The 20,076-nt window shown below is 48.6% G+C and overlaps 3 protein-coding genes across 5 annotated transcripts in view; 1 reads left to right on the forward strand and 2 right to left on the reverse strand.

Moving 5' to 3' along the window:
- ankrd22 (ankyrin repeat domain 22) overlaps nt 1–20,076 on the reverse strand; it is a 107,217-nt gene that overhangs the window by 5,594 nt on the left and 81,547 nt on the right. The window lies entirely within an intron of this gene.
- On the forward strand, nt 1,831–8,153 carry a1cf (apobec1 complementation factor). 3 transcript variants are annotated; one of them, XM_067244876.1, is made up of 11 exons: nt 1,831–1,962; nt 2,385–2,519; nt 2,679–2,809; nt 2,924–3,162; nt 3,437–3,601; nt 3,741–3,838; nt 4,176–4,455; nt 5,071–5,288; nt 5,754–5,890; nt 6,163–6,311; nt 6,441–8,153. In XM_067244876.1, exons 1-11 carry the CDS (start codon nt 1,864–1,866, stop codon nt 6,590–6,592), a joined length of 1,803 nt encoding a protein of 600 aa, XP_067100977.1. In that variant the 5' UTR covers nt 1,831–1,863; the 3' UTR covers nt 6,593–8,153. The 3 variants fall into 3 exon arrangements, with proteins under 3 accessions (XP_067100977.1, XP_067100978.1, XP_067100979.1); XM_067244877.1 differs by having other exon boundaries at nt 5,095–5,288; nt 6,438–8,153; XM_067244878.1 differs by having other exon boundaries at nt 5,095–5,288.
- Nucleotides 8,146–19,632, reverse strand: asah2 (N-acylsphingosine amidohydrolase 2). Its single transcript, XM_067244874.1, has 21 exons — nt 19,592–19,632; nt 18,990–19,140; nt 18,741–18,847; nt 17,250–17,393; nt 16,779–16,955; nt 15,517–15,644; nt 15,150–15,227; nt 14,884–15,004; nt 14,145–14,270; nt 13,757–13,843; nt 13,494–13,598; nt 12,391–12,472; nt 12,053–12,168; nt 11,857–11,951; nt 11,699–11,738; nt 11,492–11,590; nt 10,980–11,075; nt 10,463–10,615; nt 10,128–10,184; nt 9,932–10,020; nt 8,146–8,731 (listed from the first exon to the last, which is right to left on the reverse strand). The coding sequence occupies exons 2-21, from the start codon at nt 19,117–19,119 to the stop codon at nt 8,530–8,532; spliced, it is 2,232 nt and encodes a 743-aa protein (XP_067100975.1). The 5' UTR covers nt 19,120–19,140; nt 19,592–19,632; the 3' UTR covers nt 8,146–8,529.

Here is a 20,076-nt window from a genome sequence, read left to right on the forward strand (position 1 = left end):
TACCTAGTCTCCTCTGCCTCTCTGTACAGTTAGGGGTCACCTTGTGAGGTCAGACTTATTATGATCATATTCATCATTTGACAGCACCTTGACATTTCCATCACAGCCAGGCCGCCACAGCGGGAATAAATATCCACAACCATCTGCGCCTTGTGTATCTCCACCAATCAGGAGTGATTGGCCCGACTATATTCGGCAACACTTCAACGAGAAAACAACGCGTGTGTGTATGTGTGTGTGTGAGCCAGTCAGTGATATCACGACCTCCGTCATGATCAGCTCCCAGGGGCGTTCGAAGACGAGTGAGGGACCGTCTTCTCTGCAAACTCTGACCCCCTCCGCCACCACCACCAACCACCTCCCTCTGATCTGAAGGGCCCCCCGCCTGGTCGCCAGGGCGACTGTGTTTGATGGAGAGTGTGAAGGGAGACAAAGACAGCCACCTCTTCCTTCAGCATGTAAATGCAGGCAAGATGGATCACGATTCCCCCCTGATTCAATCAGCCTCTCTCCTGGCCCTGGGACCCTTCCCTGAGTGGACCTGCACAGAAGGATGGACTAGCCAGCTAGCTCGTCCCAGCTTGGACCACAGTGGAGGACTGTGACAGCTAGCATAGCCAGTGTCTACCTAGGTCTTTTGGGGGGATACAGATATAGTGGTAGAGCATTTTGGGAGAATGTCAAGAGGTTGCAGGTTCAAATCCCCCTCGTGGGTCCCCTTGGACGAAAGCATCTGCTATATGAGTACATTTTGACGTTATTATCAGTATTACTATCTGGGTGTCTACATCATGTCTACAGTATTGCTATTGTCCGTGATGGCATTGATGCCATCACAAACTAATACAACTGACAATTGAACTAATACAAACACAGAAACTGGAAGTAAATGTCTGAAAGCACTGATTCATTCACAAGTGCCATTGTGATCTGCTCCCAGCCCATGTTGTAGAGGTATAGCCTGTGGGAAGCACAACGGTAGCTTCAGGTCAAAGATGACATCACATTCTGTGTTACTGTGGTCTTCTTATGGCCTGGACAAGGAAACAGTATAGATCCTAGTCCGCCTATTAGATATGCTCACACACACACACACACACAAGCACACACACACACACACACACACACACTGATTGGACACAAACAGACAGCAGAAAGAGGGGGCCCAGTGTTGCACTGCTGCTAGGTTTCTGTTCTGTTAATCATTACTCCTCAGACCTTCAGACCCACTCCTCAATGAGACCTGCCTTTCTCTCTGTCTCTCTCTGCCTCGGTCTTTGCCTCTACCTCTGTCTCTGCCCCTGCCTCTGCATCTGTCTCTCTTTCTCCATCTCTTTCTGTATCTGCGTTTGTCTAGCTCCCACGAATACTGTCTCTCTTTCTTTAAATGTTCTTCCAAAACACACTCACACTCACTCAGAGAGGCGTTTCATGACACGGGACAACATGTAAGTCAACATGTTTTTTCCAGCGTGCATCAGGGAAATCAGAAGTCTTGACTGACGGTACCATGATGTGGTTATATATATATATGTGTGTGTCTCATCTCTTATCTTACACCAGATAGCTCCAGAGGCTAAAGGAGCCCACTAAAACTATGCCAAAGTTGAACATAGATAATAATGGGTGTTTCTTGGCAAACAAATGGCCTGTGGATGTGTGTTTCCCTCATGCATGCATATGTGTGTGTACATGAATGTTTGGACGTTTCCCGCCTGCCCGCAAATGTGTGTGTGTTGCTCTCCCGACGACGTATGTATGTGTGTCATTTCTGTAATCCCAGTGTGTGTTGTGGTCTGTGGTCTAATTTCAGTGAGCACCCCTAATTCTCCTGATTTACTGCTGCTGCTACAATCACTCTCAATGGAACCCAATCACAAATCCGGGGACGGCCTGGCGGGCATGCAGAAAGAGGTGGCACTGCGCACTCTCATCCAGCGCACCGGATACCAGATACTACAGGTAGGCGGAGGCTGAGGAGACAGACAGACAGACAGACAGGCAGGCCGACAGACAGACAGATGGAAGTGTTATTTCAGGGGCTGAGCAGTGATGGGAAGAGGGCGCCTCCTTGTGGCGGGAGACAGACATGCCCGGGCGGGCCTGGATCTGAACCACTGTGTGGGAGGGCAGGTTGTGGGAGCTGCCCACACAGTCTGGGAGAACTGGTCGCTAATGAGTGCACCTTCCCAGTGTCGGGGGTAGTGGACACAGCCTCTAGGCTGTTCCTATCTGGCAGAAAAGCTGTGCGTGTTGGAACAGGATACATTCTGTGTCTGTGGGTATTATGTGTGTGTGGGTAGTGGTAGAAAACGTGCATGTCCTCTGAGAGGCAATTTGTTGTGCAGCACAGAGCATGTGTGTGTGTGTGTGTGTGTGTCTAGGAGAATGGTCAGCGGAGGTATGGAGGGCCTCCGCCAGGCTGGGAGGGGCCCCCCCCTGAGCGGGGGAGTGAGATCTTCGTGGGGAAGCTGCCCAGAGACCTGTTTGAGGACGAGCTGGTGCCCCTCTGTGAGAAGGTACATGACACACACCACAGAGAAACACATCCGCTTCTGGAAGTGTTTGATACAGTGAAAACTGTGTCAAACTGCACTCTTCTACATTTTGTATTGAGCAGATGCTTTTGGCCCTGTTCCAATCTGTTTGTTCTCTACCTCTCTCTCTCTCTCTCACAGTTTGGGAAGATCTACGAGGTGAGGATGATGATGGACTTCAACGGCAACAACCGGGGCTACGCCTTCGTCACCTTCACCACCAAGCAGGAGGCCAAGACCGCCATGAAGCAGCTCAACAACCACGAGATCAGGTAGAGGGAGACAAGGAACCACCGGGAATTTACAAACGACTGCTCAACCAATGAACTACTTATAACCAACGAACTACTGTGAACTGACTCTCTGCTCGTCCTCTTCGTGTTCAGGAATGGTCGTCTGCTGGGCGTGTGCGCCAGCGTGGACAACTGCCGTCTGTTCGTGGGCGGGATCCCCAAGACCAAGAAGAGGGAGGAGATCCTGGCCGAGATGAGGAAGGTCACCGAGGGGGTCATGGAGGTCATCGTGTACCCGAGCGCCGCTGACAAGACCAAGAACCGTGGCTTTGCCTTTGTGGAGTACGATAGTCACCGTGCTGCAGCCATGGCCCGCAGGAAGCTGCTGCCAGGTACTGGCCAATCAGAGGTTTTGTTACTGAAACTGCTGCCAGGTACTGGCCAATCAGAGGTTTTGTTACTGAAACTGCTGCCAGGTACTGGCCAATCACAGACAACACCTGCAGAGGCAAAGATCATCAAAGTAACTGTTTGAAAAGGGCGTGAACAGCATTTGGATTCATGCAGAATTTGAATTTTACCGTAGTATGTTGGCTAATGGCCAACTGCTTTATCAGTTGTGTTAAGCAACTTCCTGGTTGTGACTCCCTGGTCTCCGCCCCCCAGGCAGGATCCAGCTGTGGGGTCACGCCATCGCCGTGGACTGGGCGGAGCCAGAGGTGGAGGTGGACGAGGATACCATGGCGACGGTGAAGATCCTATACGTGAGGAACCTGATGCTGGCCACCACCGAAGAGACCATAGAGAAGGAGTTTAACAGCATCAAGCCAGGTAGGAGGACAGAGAGGTGAGGTGAGACACTGTGAGGCTGATGCGGGAGGTTTGGGGGAGTGTTCGAAGTGGTTATCTATTTTCTATTTCCTTGATTCACTGGAAATGTTTGTGTAATGATGATTGTGTGTGTGTGCAGGTGCAGTGGAGAGGGTGAAGAAGATCAGGGACTACGCCTTCGTCCATTTCACCCACAGAGAGGACGCCATCAATGCCATGACCGCCCTCAACGGCAAGGTCAGCTGAGCCACCCGGGTCTGCGACCCTCTCAGAGTACCCCCCCCCCCCCTCTCGTCTGTAATCACCTCATGGTTAATACGTGATCTGTTTCGCTTTCCTCTTTCTCCCCACCCGTTCTCCCTCCTCCCCTCCTCCCGCATCTCGCCTGGCCCTCTCTCACACACCTCCATCCACCCATTTTCTATTCCTCCCCTTCTCCTTCCTCTCAACCCCCTTCCTTCAACACTCCCCTCTCACGCACCCTTCCCTCCTGCCCTCCCTTCTCCCCTTCTCTTGTTCTCCCCTTTTCCCCACCCACCCACCTCCCTCTCCCACCCCTCTCCCCCACCTCCAGTTGGTGGACAGCTCTCCCATCGAGGTGACCCTGGCCAAGCCCGTGGACAAGGACAGCTACGTGCGCTACACGCGGGGGACGGGGGGCCGCGGGGGCCCCCTCCTCCAGGGGGAGTATGCCTACACGCTGGGCCAGGTGTATGACCCCACCGCCGCGTACCTCGGGGCGCCGGTCTTCTACGCCCCCCAGGCCTACGCCGCCCTCCCAAACCAGTTCCGCTTCCCCACTGCCAAGGGACACGTGGGGGGGCGCGGGCTGGTCCGGACGCCTTCGATCAGAGGTGGGTGTAGGGGCTGGAGCTGTTCCCCTCTTCCTGTCTCACTGAGACATAGAGCATGCTGCTCTTTTCGAATGATGACAGCCAATCAGCGTCTCTGTGTCATAGTTGTGGTGTGAGTCGTTTCATTCATCCAAATTATTGTATGAGGCCAACATTTTGCGAGAATATTTTGCAATGCTTTGTGCAATATTCAAATTTGATCTTATCAAGCTAACTTGACTTCTTATTGTGTATGAATGCCTGTTCATTACTCTGTGTGGTAACTCCAGTAAAGTGATGTGCATTCTGTGCTGTAGTTTGAGACATGTATGATGTCAGTCAGTACAAAAACTGCCTTCCATGCCTGCATATTACAGTCCAACTACTTTAGCATTGTCAATCACAATGCTTAAATCCTTAATGACCTGATCTGATCAATGACACTCCATCAAATCTCATCCCAAAGCCCCAAACGAGGGCAGCTGGTTAATGGTAACGCTAAAAAACAAACAATCACAGTCTGACGATCACCCCTCTGTACTGTGCCGGCCTGGACGATCACATGACCACTCTTGATTGCTTCTCCCAGTTGATTCCTGGTGATTTGATTGATCCGAATCCTTCTTGCGTTCCTAGACATTTACATGAATATACCTGTAGGGGCGGCCGGCGTGCGGGGCATGGGGGGGCGGGGCTACCTGGCCTACGCAGGCGTAGGGCGTGGCTGCGCCGGCTACCAGCTGAAGGCCGATAAGAGGCTGGACGACAAGCTGTTTGACCTGCTTCCTGGAATGGAGCTCACCCCCATGAACACAGTGGCCCTGAAACCTCCTGGGATGAAGCACGCTCCGCAGGTACACACACACACACACACACACACACACACACACACACACACACACACACACACACACACACACACACACACACACGGCAAGACAGACACACACACACAAAGTCACACAGAAAGATATATGCACAGATGGACACATGCACACATGGCAAGACGGACACACGCAGAAATACGCACGCACGTACAAAGACACACGCAGACAGAAACACGCGCACAGAACGACACGGAAACACCCAGGCACGCACGCGCAGAAAGACACCCACACAGAAAGACAAGCCCACAGACAGACATGCCCACAGACAGACACGCCCACAGACAGACACGCCCACAGACAGACACGCACACAGACAGACACGCACACAGACAGACATGCACACAGACAGACAGACACGCACACAGACAGACAGGCACACAGCGACACACCGACACACCTTCAGGGTTGACCTTCCGAGTTTGTGTGTTCCAGATTCTGGAGGATGTTTGTCAGAAGAACAACTGGGGTCAGCCTGTCTACCAGCTCCACTCTGCTCTTGGACACGACCAGCGGCAGCTGTTCCTTTATAAGGTCACCATCCCAGCACTCGCCACCCAGTACCCCAACATGTAAGTTCAAACCAGCCTATCATCACACAGTATTGAAAAGTATAAATTCAAATGATCCTATCATCGTCCAGTGGTGGCTGGACTTTCTTTCTGAACCTCCTATCCTCACATTTGGTTATGACGTACAAGAACAAGAAATAAATGATGTTTGATTACACTCGATGTAGCCATCCACATCTCCACCTTCATCTTCCTCCTTGTCTTCACACTCACCTCCTTCTTCACCTCCGTGTTCACCCTCATGGTCACCTTCCTCTCCCTCGCCGCTGCAGACACCCGTTCACCCCGTCCAAGCTGTGTGCGGCGGTGGACGAGGCCAAGGTCCACGCGGCCGAGCACGCCCTGCAGACACTGGGGCTGCAGACAGAGGGCGCCGCAGAGGCCACCGCTGCGGCCGCCGCAGCCGCAGCCGCCTTCTCAGGTATGTGAGGCTCCGCCCCTACCGGCCGGTCAGCTGACTGACCATCGCTCTCACCTTCTCTACGGTCAGCCATCTTCCTGTTTAACTTCCCCTGAGCCCTGACCTCCTCTGGTGTGTCTGCCCCAGTAGGTTACGCCCTGGCCAGCCCCTCCGCCTCTGTTGCGGCCTCCCAGCTCAAACAAGCCGTGTCGCTGGGCCAGGATCTCACGGCCTACGCCACCTATGAAGGGTACCCTGCCTTCGCCGTGGCAACCCGAGGAGACGGCTACGGGGTGTTCTGAACCGACGTTCTGGAAGCCCAGAACCCGGACGTCCGAACCTGAAACTCCATGCCGACCCGCGTTCCTTCCGAACTCTTTCTCTGACTGTGAAACAATGTGTCCTCTCTGTAGAATTGATCTGATTGTGAAAATGGATTTTGTAGTTGTTCTAGGGCCACTATTGGCTGTCGTAGAGTAGTAAAGAAATCACATTTAATTCCAAAAGTATTAATTGGTTATTCTTTGGTCATTTTGAAAACGTTTTGTTTTTTTGTACTTTTGTTTTCAGAGAAAAGGATGTCTGCACATGGTGTTTACTTCTCTCAGTAACTTAACAGTCATGTTTTTTTTTTTTGGTCTAAAACTTTTCTTTTGGTCATGAGGGAGACGACAGGCCTACTCTGAGGTCAAACTCTGCTAAACTGACTGATAAAAAACGCCTGAACACCTGGACTTTAATCCCCCAAAGTACAAGAAAAACACAAGTTCCATTCAAACAGACAAACAAACCACAATAATACAAAACCTAATCAAGTCAAGTCCAGATCATTTGTCTCTCTGGCCTCGTGGCCTTTTATTTCCTCAGTGAAGGACAGGAATGCAATTTCAACATTTCATTTTCATGAAAGGTGCCTTTGATGTTATTTTACCTATGCATGCCTCTACATATAAACTAACTGTGCTGTAGTATCCTGTACACATGGATGTTGTTGGACTGTGTGCTTAGAAAAGGAAATAGATGCTAGATTTCGTAAAGGGCTTTTATTTTGTGTTGTTCCCATCTCTCAGTATTCACACTTTCAGACTAGTATTTGTCTCGATCTTTCATAACTTTTTGATATAATGCGTTCTTAATGTGCAGAATATAACCACCCCCACAAGGTGTGAACATGACCTGACAGTTTTAAGACTCCCTTTAACACACATTTTCTAACCTCTGTTTTAGAGGCCATGAAATATGAACTATTTATTTTCAAAAGGGTACGTTTGTCCATTTGAGACAGTGTCCTCTAACATGTTGTAGGCGATTGACCATCTTGGCTACAGACATAGTGTCATTTTCTGAGAGTTAAGTTATTTTTCTTGGGCCTAAACTTTTTACCTTGTGTGTCTTACACCTTACTCCCTTCACCCTATGCCCTACGCCCTAAACCCCCTACATCTTGCAACCTAGGTCCTAAACCCTACACCCTACACCTTACACCCTACGCCCTGCTCCCTTGCTTCTGGGCATGCACATCCGTAGGGCTGTGAGACTCTTGTCAGCACACCAGACAACACTATGATAAAATGCCTAAGCAGTGACAGTATTAAAAGTGTGTGTAGCACTTAAAACCTATTTTTATACCATAAATCAAACACTATTTGTCTATTGTTTTTGGATATTTTCAAATTCTCTGTACTTCAATAATTGATCGGAAAACATGTAAACCAAATCGTAAAGGGACTGAATAATCAGGCAATATGGAGGAAAGTGGGAGATACTTTGGAGAGAACAGGTAATGTGGTGACTGCTTTGGGTGATTCTGAGGTGTCTTGTGTGATCATTGTTATGGGTAAATAAACAATACGCATTTTAAAACTTGGCTTCTGTTTATTACATCTTCATTGTAATCAAACGTATTTGTCATATATACAACCTCATTGGAAAACACTTACAGTCAGGTCAAATGTCATTGTTTAAGTTCAATCTTATTCAAACATTTATCAACCTGACACCATACCGTTTCAACACAACTCAGACAGCAGAACAAACTGGTTCATTCAGAATTCATAGTCATTCGCTGCTCTGAGATCCGTCATATTAAGTTATTGTAAAAATGTCACAAATAATGTTTTTTTATGCTTCAATCCAAAGTGACATGCAGGGGGGATTTGAACCTGCAACTTCTCGTGTGACAGTCAAACCGTCTACGACTGAACCATTCCAACAGTAATAGTCATTGACTGATCTGGGGTCAGACATACCACCAAGTCTTCTGGGAGATCCTGAAAATGTCAGAGGTTCCCTCATAAGGAGTGATGGTCGTTATGAATCCCTTCCTCTCCTTGAAGTGTCCAAAATGGCGGATCCTGTAGGAGCCTGTCTGAGCAGAGCGAGGGATGTGCCACTCCACCGTGGTGTTGCTATGCTGGTCGGCTCCCTTCAACCAGTAGAACCTGGGGGAGAGGAGAGGAGAGAAGTCAGGAAAACATCTGAAATTGCAGACGTACACACCCTCACCCTTCCCCACCCTCACTTCTCCTCACCTTTCCCCTCCCTCACCCCCTCCCTGACCCCCTCCCTCACCCCCTCCCTCAACCCCTCCCACACCCCCTCCCTCACCCCCTCCCTCAACCCCTCCCACACCCCCTCCCTCACCCCCTCCCTCAACCCCTCCCTCACCCCCTCCCTCACCCCCTCCCTCAACCCCTCACACACCCCTTCACACACCCCGCTCCCCTTTGAAGTGGCGGTCCGGTGTCTGTTGACAGAGCAGATCAGAGGGCAGTGACCTCATCCAGGGGTGTTTATCTAGCCTCCCTCTTCTCTGGCCCAGTTCACCTATCATGCCATGTCAGGACATGTACAACTACACTGGCCCCCTCTACCTGCCCTGACCTGCTGAAGAGCGCACAGTATCGGACAGGCTTAAGCAACCCAGGAGAATCTCCACTAAGACCTCCGATGTTGCCATCTTGTTAACACCAATCCAATCCTCTGAGATCGACTCAAGCATCAGAGCAGAGGAGTTATGTTGTTTATACATAGTCCAGACCGAACATAACATGCTGATCTCATTGGGGAGGCCTAACTTTGATTGGACAACGTTGAACTTTCTGAAACCACCCCTCAACAAACCTGACCTGCCCCATCTCGGACCGCCTTGGGATTTGCAAACCTGGTATTCACACACGAAAAGAGCTGAAGAAACACAATTGTTTCTAAATCACCAAAATCCCATTGAGGTTGCCTTTATTATCAACAGAGGGTGGATTGTCGTAAAGGCGCAGTAATCTTTCTTCCTCATAACGTTCTATAATCTCCAGAGACATCGACATAATGTTGCTGAGTGCTCGGCTGGGTGAGGTTGGATAATCCTCTAAGATGCCGAGTGGTATTCTGCTCCTTGTCTGATTGAGCCACAGGTGTACTCTGACCTATCAACACCCTTGCCAGATAACTCTAAGCACTGGACCAATCAAAGACAGCCTTGCTCTCTCAATGATTATAGTGTCCAACTAAGCATGCACCAATGAAATTGATCAAAACTGATTGTATTGATTGCACTGTCAGAAGTTTCTTAACTCTAGTACTCTATTGTAATGTAGTTTGGTAAGACCAGTTATAATCATCGTCCAATCAGGGTCTAGCTTTACCTTGTTTCCCAAGATGCATCTGTGTGAACTACTTCCCAACTGGAGGTTTTGTTGTGGAACTTCTCAACAGTGATGAAGGTCTTGTCTCTCTGAAACAGAGACATTAAATATACGGTATGTACGTATATTTACATAAATGTGTATATAATTTGCTAATCTGGAAGTAAATTAGGGATGGTTAGTAACAGAGTCTTACGATGTCTCCTGAGTGTCGAGGGTTTCCAGCTACAAATGTGACAGAGACAATGTCGCCCTGTTGAATCCCAACAGAAAAACACACACAATATGGATGAACATTTTGAGACTGATTTAGATTTAGGTGATGATGAGTCACACCCACATGTAAAGAGAGTGAGTGTGTCTTGGGAGGGGAGGGGCTACAGGTAGGAATAAACATTTTGATTGTGATACTTTTCCATACTGATACTGGCATTGATATTGAGAATGATACCAATACCAATACTGATATTGATAAAGATTCTGATACAAATCTTGATATTTCTCCTGATATTGATGCAGACAGTGGCTCACCAGTGTGTAGAAGGGGTTCACCTGCTCCAGGACCTCTCCGAACGAGGTGTTGACGGGCTTCCTGTCCACGCCTGCAGCAGGAAGCAGGTTGAACAGCGGACTGCCTGTGAACAACGGGGGTTCGGGACCAACAGGGAGGTTCTCCTCTCTGCCCTGAACACAGAAACTCAGGTTCAGGCTTGGGAAGCAGCCATCTCACTGTGTAGTGTGATGTTATGTTCTGTCATGTCATGTATTGCTTTCATCCAAAGTGATGTACAGGGAGGAATAAAAGAAAGTAGGGATTTGAACCTGGCAATCAAATACTTATCCATCCCCATTCAGAGATGAAAATCGAAATCATAAAATATAGATAAGGTAAGTATTTCCGTATTAAATTGAGGACCAGGTTTAAACAGACAGTTGACTCTATTGTATAGACTGTGTTTCAGCAAACACAGTATCCCATGCTACAATGGAGCAGTCAGCCAGCCTGACAGGAAGTGAGGTAGAGGGCTCCAAGCCTGACCAGGCTCACCTCTGCGATGGCTCTGGCCAGTCCTCTGAACTTCTGCACGTAGGCCGACAGTGTGTGAGGGCCGAAGATGGTGGATGCTCCCTCGTAGCGCTGAATCTGCAGACAGAACACTGTTATTCCCCAGGGAGCTATAGAAGGGTTGGGGTTAGGGCACTCCAAAGAGAATGGAGAAGGAGAAGACATTGTGATAGCTAATTCCCATGCATCATTTTATTCTGGCCAGAAATAAGGCTCCAAATAGAACTGTACAGCACACAAAAGAGTTCCTAACGGAGGTTTTGCTTCATTACATGTTTAGTAATGGTTCCATGAAGCATCACCTTTAATAAGAGTAGAAATGGTTTTTCGAATGATTCTACACAGGGGATACCTTCCTGAGAGAAATAAGTCTATAAAATATACTGAAGGTAATAAGAAAAGCAGATGCTAGCCTAGGGATCTAACGGCATCAAAGTAGAGCTGGTTTGATGACTGCGATGAAGCAGTGAGTCCATGTTTGTCTACAAGCCTACCTGGTACTCTTCGTAGGTGGTGATGTAGTGGGTGTAGATGTTGCTGAGGCCAGCTAGGACCACCTCTGCGTCCTTGAACGACCCCTGCGACTGCAGCTCCTACACACACACACAAAAAGAGAATCAAAATACTGTATTCGCTGTGTGCTAGTGTGTGCAAGCGTGAATGTCTGTGTGTGTGGGTGTGTGTGTGTATTTGATCCTCACCTGTTTCACGGCCTCTCGTATCCGTCTGCCTGACATGGTGCTGGATAAGAAAACAGTTTGATCATGAGAGCTCTCTGGTTCTGTGGTCGTGTACTTTGCAGCACCACTTCTTCTATGGTCACACGTTTCTGTACTTAACGGCACGCGTCCAGACTCACGTCATCTCCCCTGGTATGGCGACAACGGCCAGCGGTCCGATGGTGATCATCTGGACATCAACGATCTGAGGGTGCCAAGGGAGGGGCCAGTTCATCTGTAGAGCAAAGCATGATGGGAAGGTAAGAGGTATGACAGCAATGACAGAAGTTAAAGGTGAACATATAAACACACAAACACACACACAGTTGTCCCTACCTCCCCTGTGTTGAACAGGATGGGTTTGGGCCAGTGGCAGTCTTGTGTTTCATTGGAGGGAGGCCCGAGCAAAGAATCTCTGATCCCGTCCCAAAACGGGTCTCCCTCTACAGCTCCTGCATGGACACACACACAGACACACACATACATACGCACCCACACAAGCAAATAAACACACGCACACACACACACGATGATAAAAAAAAAACGCACACACAAACACACACACACTCACACTCAGATAAGGACTAGGAACCTTGACACTTACGACACCTGGCACAGTCAGAACGCTGAGCCAACGCTACCCAAGGTCACTGAACCACCTCTGTTACACTGACCCTGGGTGAAGTTGAGGTCTCCTCCCCCGTCGGTGGTTCCTGCAGCAAAGCTGTGTCCCAGGGCGGGCTTGCAGGTCCTGGCCTGTGAGGACAGAGGAGATGGCTCAGAGGTAGATCTGGGCTGCTGTTGAACACAGGGAGTCAGGTGGCTGAGCGGTGAGGGAATCGGGCTAGTAATCCGAAGGTTGCCAGTTCGATTCCCGGTCATGCCAACTGACGTTGTGTCCTTGGGCAAGGCACTTCACCCTACTTGCCTCGGGGGAATGTCCCTGTACTTACTGTAAGTCGCTCTGGATAAGAGTGTCTGGTAAATGTGAACTGGGATTTGAGCTTTCTGTTTGATTATCGTTCTGAACGCTTTGCTGTCTGCATGCTGTGGTGTTGACATAACGGTTGACTGGGTTTGAATGTTTGAATATTTGTGTTCTTGTACCTGTTAATCGCTATGACGATTTCATTTCATTGCGGGGATTAGTAAAGTCAACTAACAAACTGACTTCTCCACCACACACTCCAATCAACAAAGTCCATGTGTTTCGACACTTTGGTATAGCGGCTCCTAAAAGTGAGAAATATGTCCATGTAGAACTGTGTGGAATCTAGGGATTTCCAGGAAAATTTGCTCAATCTGTCTAATATCTAATCTATCTAATATAATGTCTAATATCTAATCTATCTAATATAATCCCATGTAAAACTTAATCTAATCTTAATACAATTTAAGGAGCCAGATTAAGGAGAACAGGGTAGGAAGAGATGTGGTCTGATGTTTCAGTTCTCGTCTCCAGCAATCAGTTTGGTGTTGCTTATGCAAGACCCACCGCCAGTCAAGGTGTCTGCTGATAGGATAGAGGTTGATAAATTAGCAGGAAGGGTGTGGCGTCAGAGGAACAGGATATCCAAAGGTTATTCAGGCCTGCTGGACTAATACTTATCCTTGAACTCCCCTGAACCATGCGGACTCTGGTTCTCCCTACCTGAGCCATGGAGACAGACAGGGAGATAGAGCTATGAAGTAATTCCCCAGAGTTATCCCAGTGTTGTGATTGGTCCGTGGTGCGGCGGTACTGACTGTGATTGGTCCGTGGTGGGGCGGTACTGACCGTGTGTGTGGCGTTGATCTGGACGGTGACGTCCGTCATGTTGACCCACTGGTGGGCAGCATGGATGAAGCCTCGCAGCTCCTGATCTGCCTTACTGTAGAGGTCCTGCAGGGGGCAGTCACACACACGTTTACACATGCAGGCACACACACACACATAAACAAGGTATAAATTAGTTTGTGTGTGTGTGTGTGTGTGTGTGTGTGTGTGTGTGTGTGTACATGTGTGTGTATGTGTGAGTGTGTTTGCGTGTGGGCTCCTACCTTGGCCTTTTTGTAGATGTTCTCTCCTATGATCCGGGTGCTTTCAAACATGTCTCCTCCAGGTCCCGCTGATAAACACACCTTAGTCTGAAGACAAACAACACGGTCAAGCTGTCGCACAGTGTGTGTGAAAGAGTGCCTGTGGGGACAGACCGCTCTGTGATAGAGCATTTCACAGCTAATCATGAGGTTGCAGGTTCAAATCTCCCTTGTACATCGCTTTGGATGAAAATGTCTGCAAAATGAATATGTTATCTATGTATATGTGTGAAATTGTGTGTATGTGGTTGCCAGTGTGTTATTGAATGACATTGTGTGTGTGAATGACATGGATTGTGTATGCGGTTGTGTGTGTGTGAGTGTCACTGTGTGTGTGTGAGGTACACACCCCTCCAACAGGACAGGAGCTGTTGAGGTAGTCACATGCCTCTCCAGTGTTCACACAGATTGGCCCTCTGATGTTTGGAGACACGTCGCCAAGGTTACTGGAGGAGAACCCTGCCACAAATGGTCCCTGGACAGGAGACATAATCACTGATGTAGCAGAGGTGCTTTGAGGACTCGGGCCTTGTGGTGGTTACCCATGCTGACCCTTTCAGACAGGCCCAGGTTCAATCCCCAGTCACGTTAAAGCAACTCTATTTAAAGTTTCTCTTCTCAGTAAAAACTTATTTTCTACTTCTCCTCTCAGTTAAAACCTCTTTTCTAAACAGACCCAAAACTTTAATTGACTTGTATCTCACTATTCATTCTTATCAAAGGCAATTTCAGCAGGAGTTCTTCAAGCTTTTAATTATCTTTGGTTAAAGTTCATTTCTCCTGTGACTATACTGCAACGGAACAGGTTTAATCAGCTTAAAGAACAGGACGCAGCGTTTTATATGATTTAATTAGTTAATCTTCCCTGGTTTATCACTCATACAGACTATGGGCAGGGGAGCACAGTCTCATTTAGACTGGCTTTACTGTTGATTAGAGCCAGTGCTCTGCTTTCGTCCATTCCTCCTGTTCTCTCCTCCCCTCCCCTTCTCTCCTCTTCTTTCCTTTCCTCTCTCCTCCCCTCCTCCTGTTCTCTCCTCTGGTCTCCTCTCCTCTCTCCCCCACCTCTCCTCTCACCCTGTCCTCACCTCTCCAGGTAGAGAACCGATGTTCTTATCCTGCTCCATGATGTAGGAGGCATATCCCATGTTGTCACTGCTCACCATGCGATTGGTCATGTTCATACTGACACCGTGGACAGCGAACCAGCTGCGAGTGGAAAGAGCGAGGGGGGGCGGGGTGTATGGAGAGTGTTAGCCCTTGGCAGGAACAAAGGCTTTTAACTCTGAAGGCAGGACTCGATTAATAGCAGTGCTTTCATGCATGGAGGACTCTGTGAGTCGAGGCTATCTACCTGATCATGCCCATCCCGTCACCATCCAGATCTGTGAACTTCAGGACCATCACCTGCTTGTCTGTATTGGTGGTGTACCTGGGGGTGGGGAGACCCAACACTGATCAACACACAAGACTCATCAACACTGGTCTGCAAAACTGGTTCGTCAAAGCTGATATCTAGCTCAGTCTCAATTAATGATCAAATATGCATACCTGGGAGATCAAGAAAGGAAGGCAGAAAGGAAGGAGGGATGGAAGGGAGGGAGGAAGGAAGGAAGGAAGGAAGGAAGGAAGGAAGGAAGGAAGGAAGGAAGGAAGGAGGGGAGGAAGTGAGGGAGGAGGGGAGGAAGTGAGGGAGGAAGGAGGGAAGGAAGGAGATGTACCTGCCCCTCTCCTCCTCTGGGTTGTTGAGGTAGGAGTGTGGGCTCCTGTTGCGACTGTTCTCCTCCAGTTCTCCTTTATTCATGAAGAGCCGCCCTGGCTTCATGTTCCTGTGAGCTATGTCCACACTCTGAGACGAGAGGACAGAGAGAGAGAGACATATCTATACTCTGAGATGAGAGGACAGCGAGCGGGAGAGATGTCCATACTCTGAGACAAGGAGAGGAGGAGAGGGAGAGATGTCTGCACCCTGAGGCCGGGAAGGACAGAGAGAGAGAGACATATCTATACTCTGAGATGAGAGGACAGAGAGAGAGAGACATATCTATACTCTGAGACGAGAGGACAGCGAGCGGGAGAGAAACAAGGAGAGGAGGAGAGGGAGAGATGTCTGCACCCTGAGGCCGGGAAGGACAGACATGTCTACACTCTCCTACTCAGGAGAGACAGGGGAGAAAACACTCAGACAGGAAATGACAACATACTGAGACATTCTTGACCTTCCTTCTGGATCATTGACTTGAACTGAATTAAAGGAGAGAACACAGGGAACCCTGACAGAGAGGAGTGGGAGGGGGGGGGGTATACAGTACACAATGAAAGCTACGTCCACAGTCAGACACAGGACACCACAGTGAACACTTCTGCGAGGGGGAGGGAGATATGTGAGCTATGTCTAAACTCTGAGACAGTAGGGTACATAACGGGCCATACTGTACATCAGAGAGAGAGACACAGAGGGGCGTGTGGAGGGCGTGCGGAGGAGGTAGCTATGCGAGCTATGTCCAGACTCTGAGAAAGAAAAGGCCAGAGGGATCCCCGCCATACAACAGAGAGACACAGAGAGGGGAGGGGAGAGAAGTGAGGCAGAGCATGAAGGGGCAGGAGAGGACACAAAGAAAGAGCAGCTTGCCCCAGCCTACTCGCTGGGCCAAAAGTTGGTATTCTGTGGACCACTTCAGATGCCTGGCTACTCATATGATCATCAGGCTTCCTAAAAATGTCACCAGAACTGAGCCCCTCTCACTGTTATCTCCACGGGAAGGCACCCATTACTCTTGTTTTTTTGACTGGAGAGCGCATTTGGAGCTTCATCCTAATCCTTTGTGTCCTTCCGTGCGAATGTGTGGGATGCTTCTGGGCAGTGTAGCAGTGTAATGTTTGCGTGCAATTGCGTGTGTTTGTGTACGCGTGCGTTTGTGAGAGAGTCTGTGTGTGTGTGTGTGTGTGTGTGTGTGTGAGAGAGAGAGAGAGAGATAGGAACCTTGACAATCCCGTTGACGATGGCCTGAGCTGAAGGTTTGATGTATCCTTTGCTGGTGATCATGAAGAGCGTGTACTGGAAGTATCCAGCCAGGCCAGAGTGTGTGTGTGTCCCGCTCATCACCACATTGTCCTGTCGGTACAGGCTGCCGTACTTGACCTTTAGCTCGTTCAGCACCTGCAACACATCAGCATGTATCAGACAAACCCTGACGCTACAACGCAGGGATGGTGTCATACTCAAATGTGTGTCCGTGAGAGGAGGATACAGGCTGGATAACAGCCTTCGGCTAAAAGGCTAACACATTTACTTTATAACATAAGTGTAGTCCACCAACCGCCTCCATCGAACCACAGTCTAGTGATACATGTACAGTATGTGTATCTATTTCTAGGGATTCAAACCTCCAGACTTTGGTTCTATAAGCCATGGGGCAACGAGACACTGTGGTCCCCGAACCGCCTCTGTTACCTCCAGCCTCAGCCTCTGGGACACCATGCCGATGTCTGCCGTGATGAAGACCACCCTCTTCCTCCCGTCGTCAACGATGAAGGCTCTGCTGTACAGGCGGGTGTGGATGCCCCCCGCTGTCTGGTCAAGAGTGGCATAGCCCATCTACCACACACACACACACACATTCACACACACAAACACACACTGCTTTGGCCTCCTTTTCTTGTCTCCCATTTCATTGATGATCACGTCATAAACCTTATCACAGATGGCTTGGTTTATCTCTGTCTCTCTCTATGTGTATATCCATGTCTTTATCACACCCATCTCCACCACACCCCAAGACAGATTATAGAAAAGGCTTTGGAGGTCATGGTGAATTCTGTTCTGATCTTGGCTTTCAAAACACATTTCATATTAGTTCAGAGTATTGTGATGACCAGGAGTAGTAGTGCATTTTGGGTCCCATTCTATGTTGTTCTTCACCCATCACACTTTACTAATCCATACTGCGTGTTAGCACTCTCAAATATGAGAATGCTGCATAAATCTGGAGTCCATGAAGGGAAACCAAAGAAACACACAAAAAGGCACATAGTAAGTACAGGAGATAATCCAGGAACTAAAGAGCACCGTTGTATCAGTGATCGGCGCCAAGGAACAGTTTGTGTTTTACAAGACAAGATACAATAACACCATCATATCTCCTGCAACAGCTGTAATAAAGCCTCTATGTCATGATAACCTCTGACTCAATGGTACTTAAGAAAGATTTGTTGGATCAAATGTTAATTTATTTCGCAATGACACTTATTGAGGGACTCGCTGCACTTGTTGGTTAGTTGTAACTGATTTAACTGCTTGTACTCGCTGTGAATTACATTATTGCTTTCCTCCAGGTGCATTCTAGCACTTTCAAGGATCATGTTGTTTAATTGTCATTTGTTTAACTACATGCTCTTCTGGTTCCACCCATTGGCACTTATTTGCTTTTCACAGTGTATGCTCCATGTTTTGGCTACCCACATTGTTTTGGGGGCTATCTCGTTGTTTATGATCATTGACCTATGCACCTTTCGTAAAGCTCTTTCTTGACAGTCGCTTTGGATGAAAGCATCTGCTAAATGAATAAATGTAAATGAGTTCTGCGGGGGAAGTGTGTGTGGGGAGGGAGGGGGGAGGTCACTCACCAGGGGGATGTGTGTGTGTCTGTGTGTGTGTGGGGGGGGGGGGGGAGGGGGGAGGTCACTCACCAGGGGGATGTGTGTGTGTCTGTGTGTGTGTCTGTGTGTGTGTGTGTGGGGGGGGGGGGGGGAGGAGGGAGGGAGGGAGGGGGGAGGTCACTCACCAGGGGGATGTGTGTGTGTGTGTGTGTGTGGGGAGGGAGGGAGGGAGGGGGGAGGTCACTCACCAGGGGGATGTGTGTGTGTCTGTGTGTGTGTCTGTGTGTGTGGGGGGGGGGGGGGGGGGGGGGGGAGGAGGGAGGGAGGGAGGGGGGAGGTCACTCACCAGGGGGATGTCAGCGGGGGGGCCAGTGCAGTCTGCCCTTCCCACCCCAATCAGGTAGGGGCTCTCCTGGGGCGGGGCGCTGGGGGGGACTGTTACCTCTGGATCCTCTGGTGGGCAGACACAGCAGCATCAGCCAGAACTCTGCGGTGCTTGAGCACTGTATACCACTGTGTGTGTGTGTGTGCATGTGAGAGTGTGTATGTGCGTGTGTGTGCGCGTTACATGGCGAGACTAAAACAAATCCTTTACTTGATCGGTCGTTCCAGCCCGTTGCCATGACGGCGATCAAACCCACGGACACTCCGGTCATGATGATGAAGAGGACCGCCAGGGTGGCCTCCAGCCTGGTCAGCCGGCAGCTGCCCCTCTTCACAGACATGGTCCTGCTCTGACCGCAGCACTACCACAACATGACCGCAACCACAAAACAAGCACACACCGTAGTGTATCGTCGTCCACTGTCAGTGTAGTATAGTTTAACATACTATAGCATACTATCGTTTATTTGATTTATGGTACATTTAATGTCAGAATTCAAGTACACTGCAAATTGTTCTGTGCTTGTTCTGGAAATATATTTTTTATCTTGTTTGAAAAATGATTTACTAGTTTCTATCTTTTAATTTGTGGTATATTCTTAAGCCTACTTATCTCTAGACTGGAACCAACTTATTTTAAGATATCTTGTTGAGAAAAAGTATCTTGCTGCATGGACAGATCATTTCACTAGTATTAAGTCCTTTTCTCTTCAAATTTAGTGATTATTTCTTGTAATTTAGCAGACCTTATTTGCAGTGTATTCAACCACAATTTCTTCCAAGTAAGGCAAAGCAGAACAGTTCAATACTTACATGCAGTTCAACTCCTGGAGGGAAGATCCTAGCTGTCCAGCAGGCAGTGACTCAACTGGAAGTCTTACTTCCAGTTGGCTTTTACTGAACAAGGGTAGGGAAGAGTCTGAACAATGTTTTACTACCCTGTTTGAAAACAGCCTTGCTGTGCTGTACAAGCATAATCACGTACAAGGGTTCCCTTACATAACTAATGGGTATCACTTCAGTGTATCTGTTATTCCAAAGGTTGTATTATATTGTATGGAGGTGCAGAGAATAACTGGAAGGAAAAATGGTAGTAACCTGTAATTCTGCTGATTCATGCATAGGTGCCTGTCAAAGGTTTGTAAACACCTAGACTTGTATCATTTTTGAGAGACTTGTTTTTCATTGTTTTTAATGCATGAATTGAGCCTACATGTGTATGACTTAGTATGTTCTTCAAAAATTCGAGTATATAGGTGACAGTTTGAAGAAAAGTAAGCTTTTGTACCAATATCTGT

The sequence above is a fragment of the Osmerus mordax genome, chromosome 10 (genome assembly GCF_038355195.1).
Source record: "Osmerus mordax isolate fOsmMor3 chromosome 10, fOsmMor3.pri, whole genome shotgun sequence".
In the NCBI taxonomy this organism is placed as follows: Eukaryota; Metazoa; Chordata; class Actinopteri; order Osmeriformes; family Osmeridae; genus Osmerus; species Osmerus mordax.

Excerpts from the sequence above, each read along its gene's own strand:
- a1cf (XM_067244876.1), top strand. The coding sequence starts at position 1,864 with ATGGAACCCAATCACAAATCCGGGGACGGCCTGGCGGGCATGCAGAAA. Across the intron at positions 1,963-2,384 it reads CCGGATACCAGATACTACAG|GAGAATGGTCAGCGGAGGTA; the intron begins GTAGGCGGAGGC and ends GTGTGTGTCTAG. Across the intron at positions 5,289-5,753 it reads GGATGAAGCACGCTCCGCAG|ATTCTGGAGGATGTTTGTCA; the intron begins GTACACACACAC and ends TGTGTGTTCCAG.
- asah2 (XM_067244874.1), bottom strand. The coding sequence starts at position 19,119 with ATGTCTGTGAAGAGGGGCAGCTGCCGGCTGACCAGGCTGGAGGCCACC. Across the intron at positions 16,956-17,249 it reads CCCAGAGGCTGAGGCTGGAG|GTGCTGAACGAGCTAAAGGT; the intron begins GTAACAGAGGCG and ends GATGTGTTGCAG. Across the intron at positions 11,952-12,052 it reads TCCTGTTCAACACAGGGGAG|ATGAACTGGCCCCTCCCTTG; the intron begins GTAGGGACAACT and ends TTTGCTCTACAG.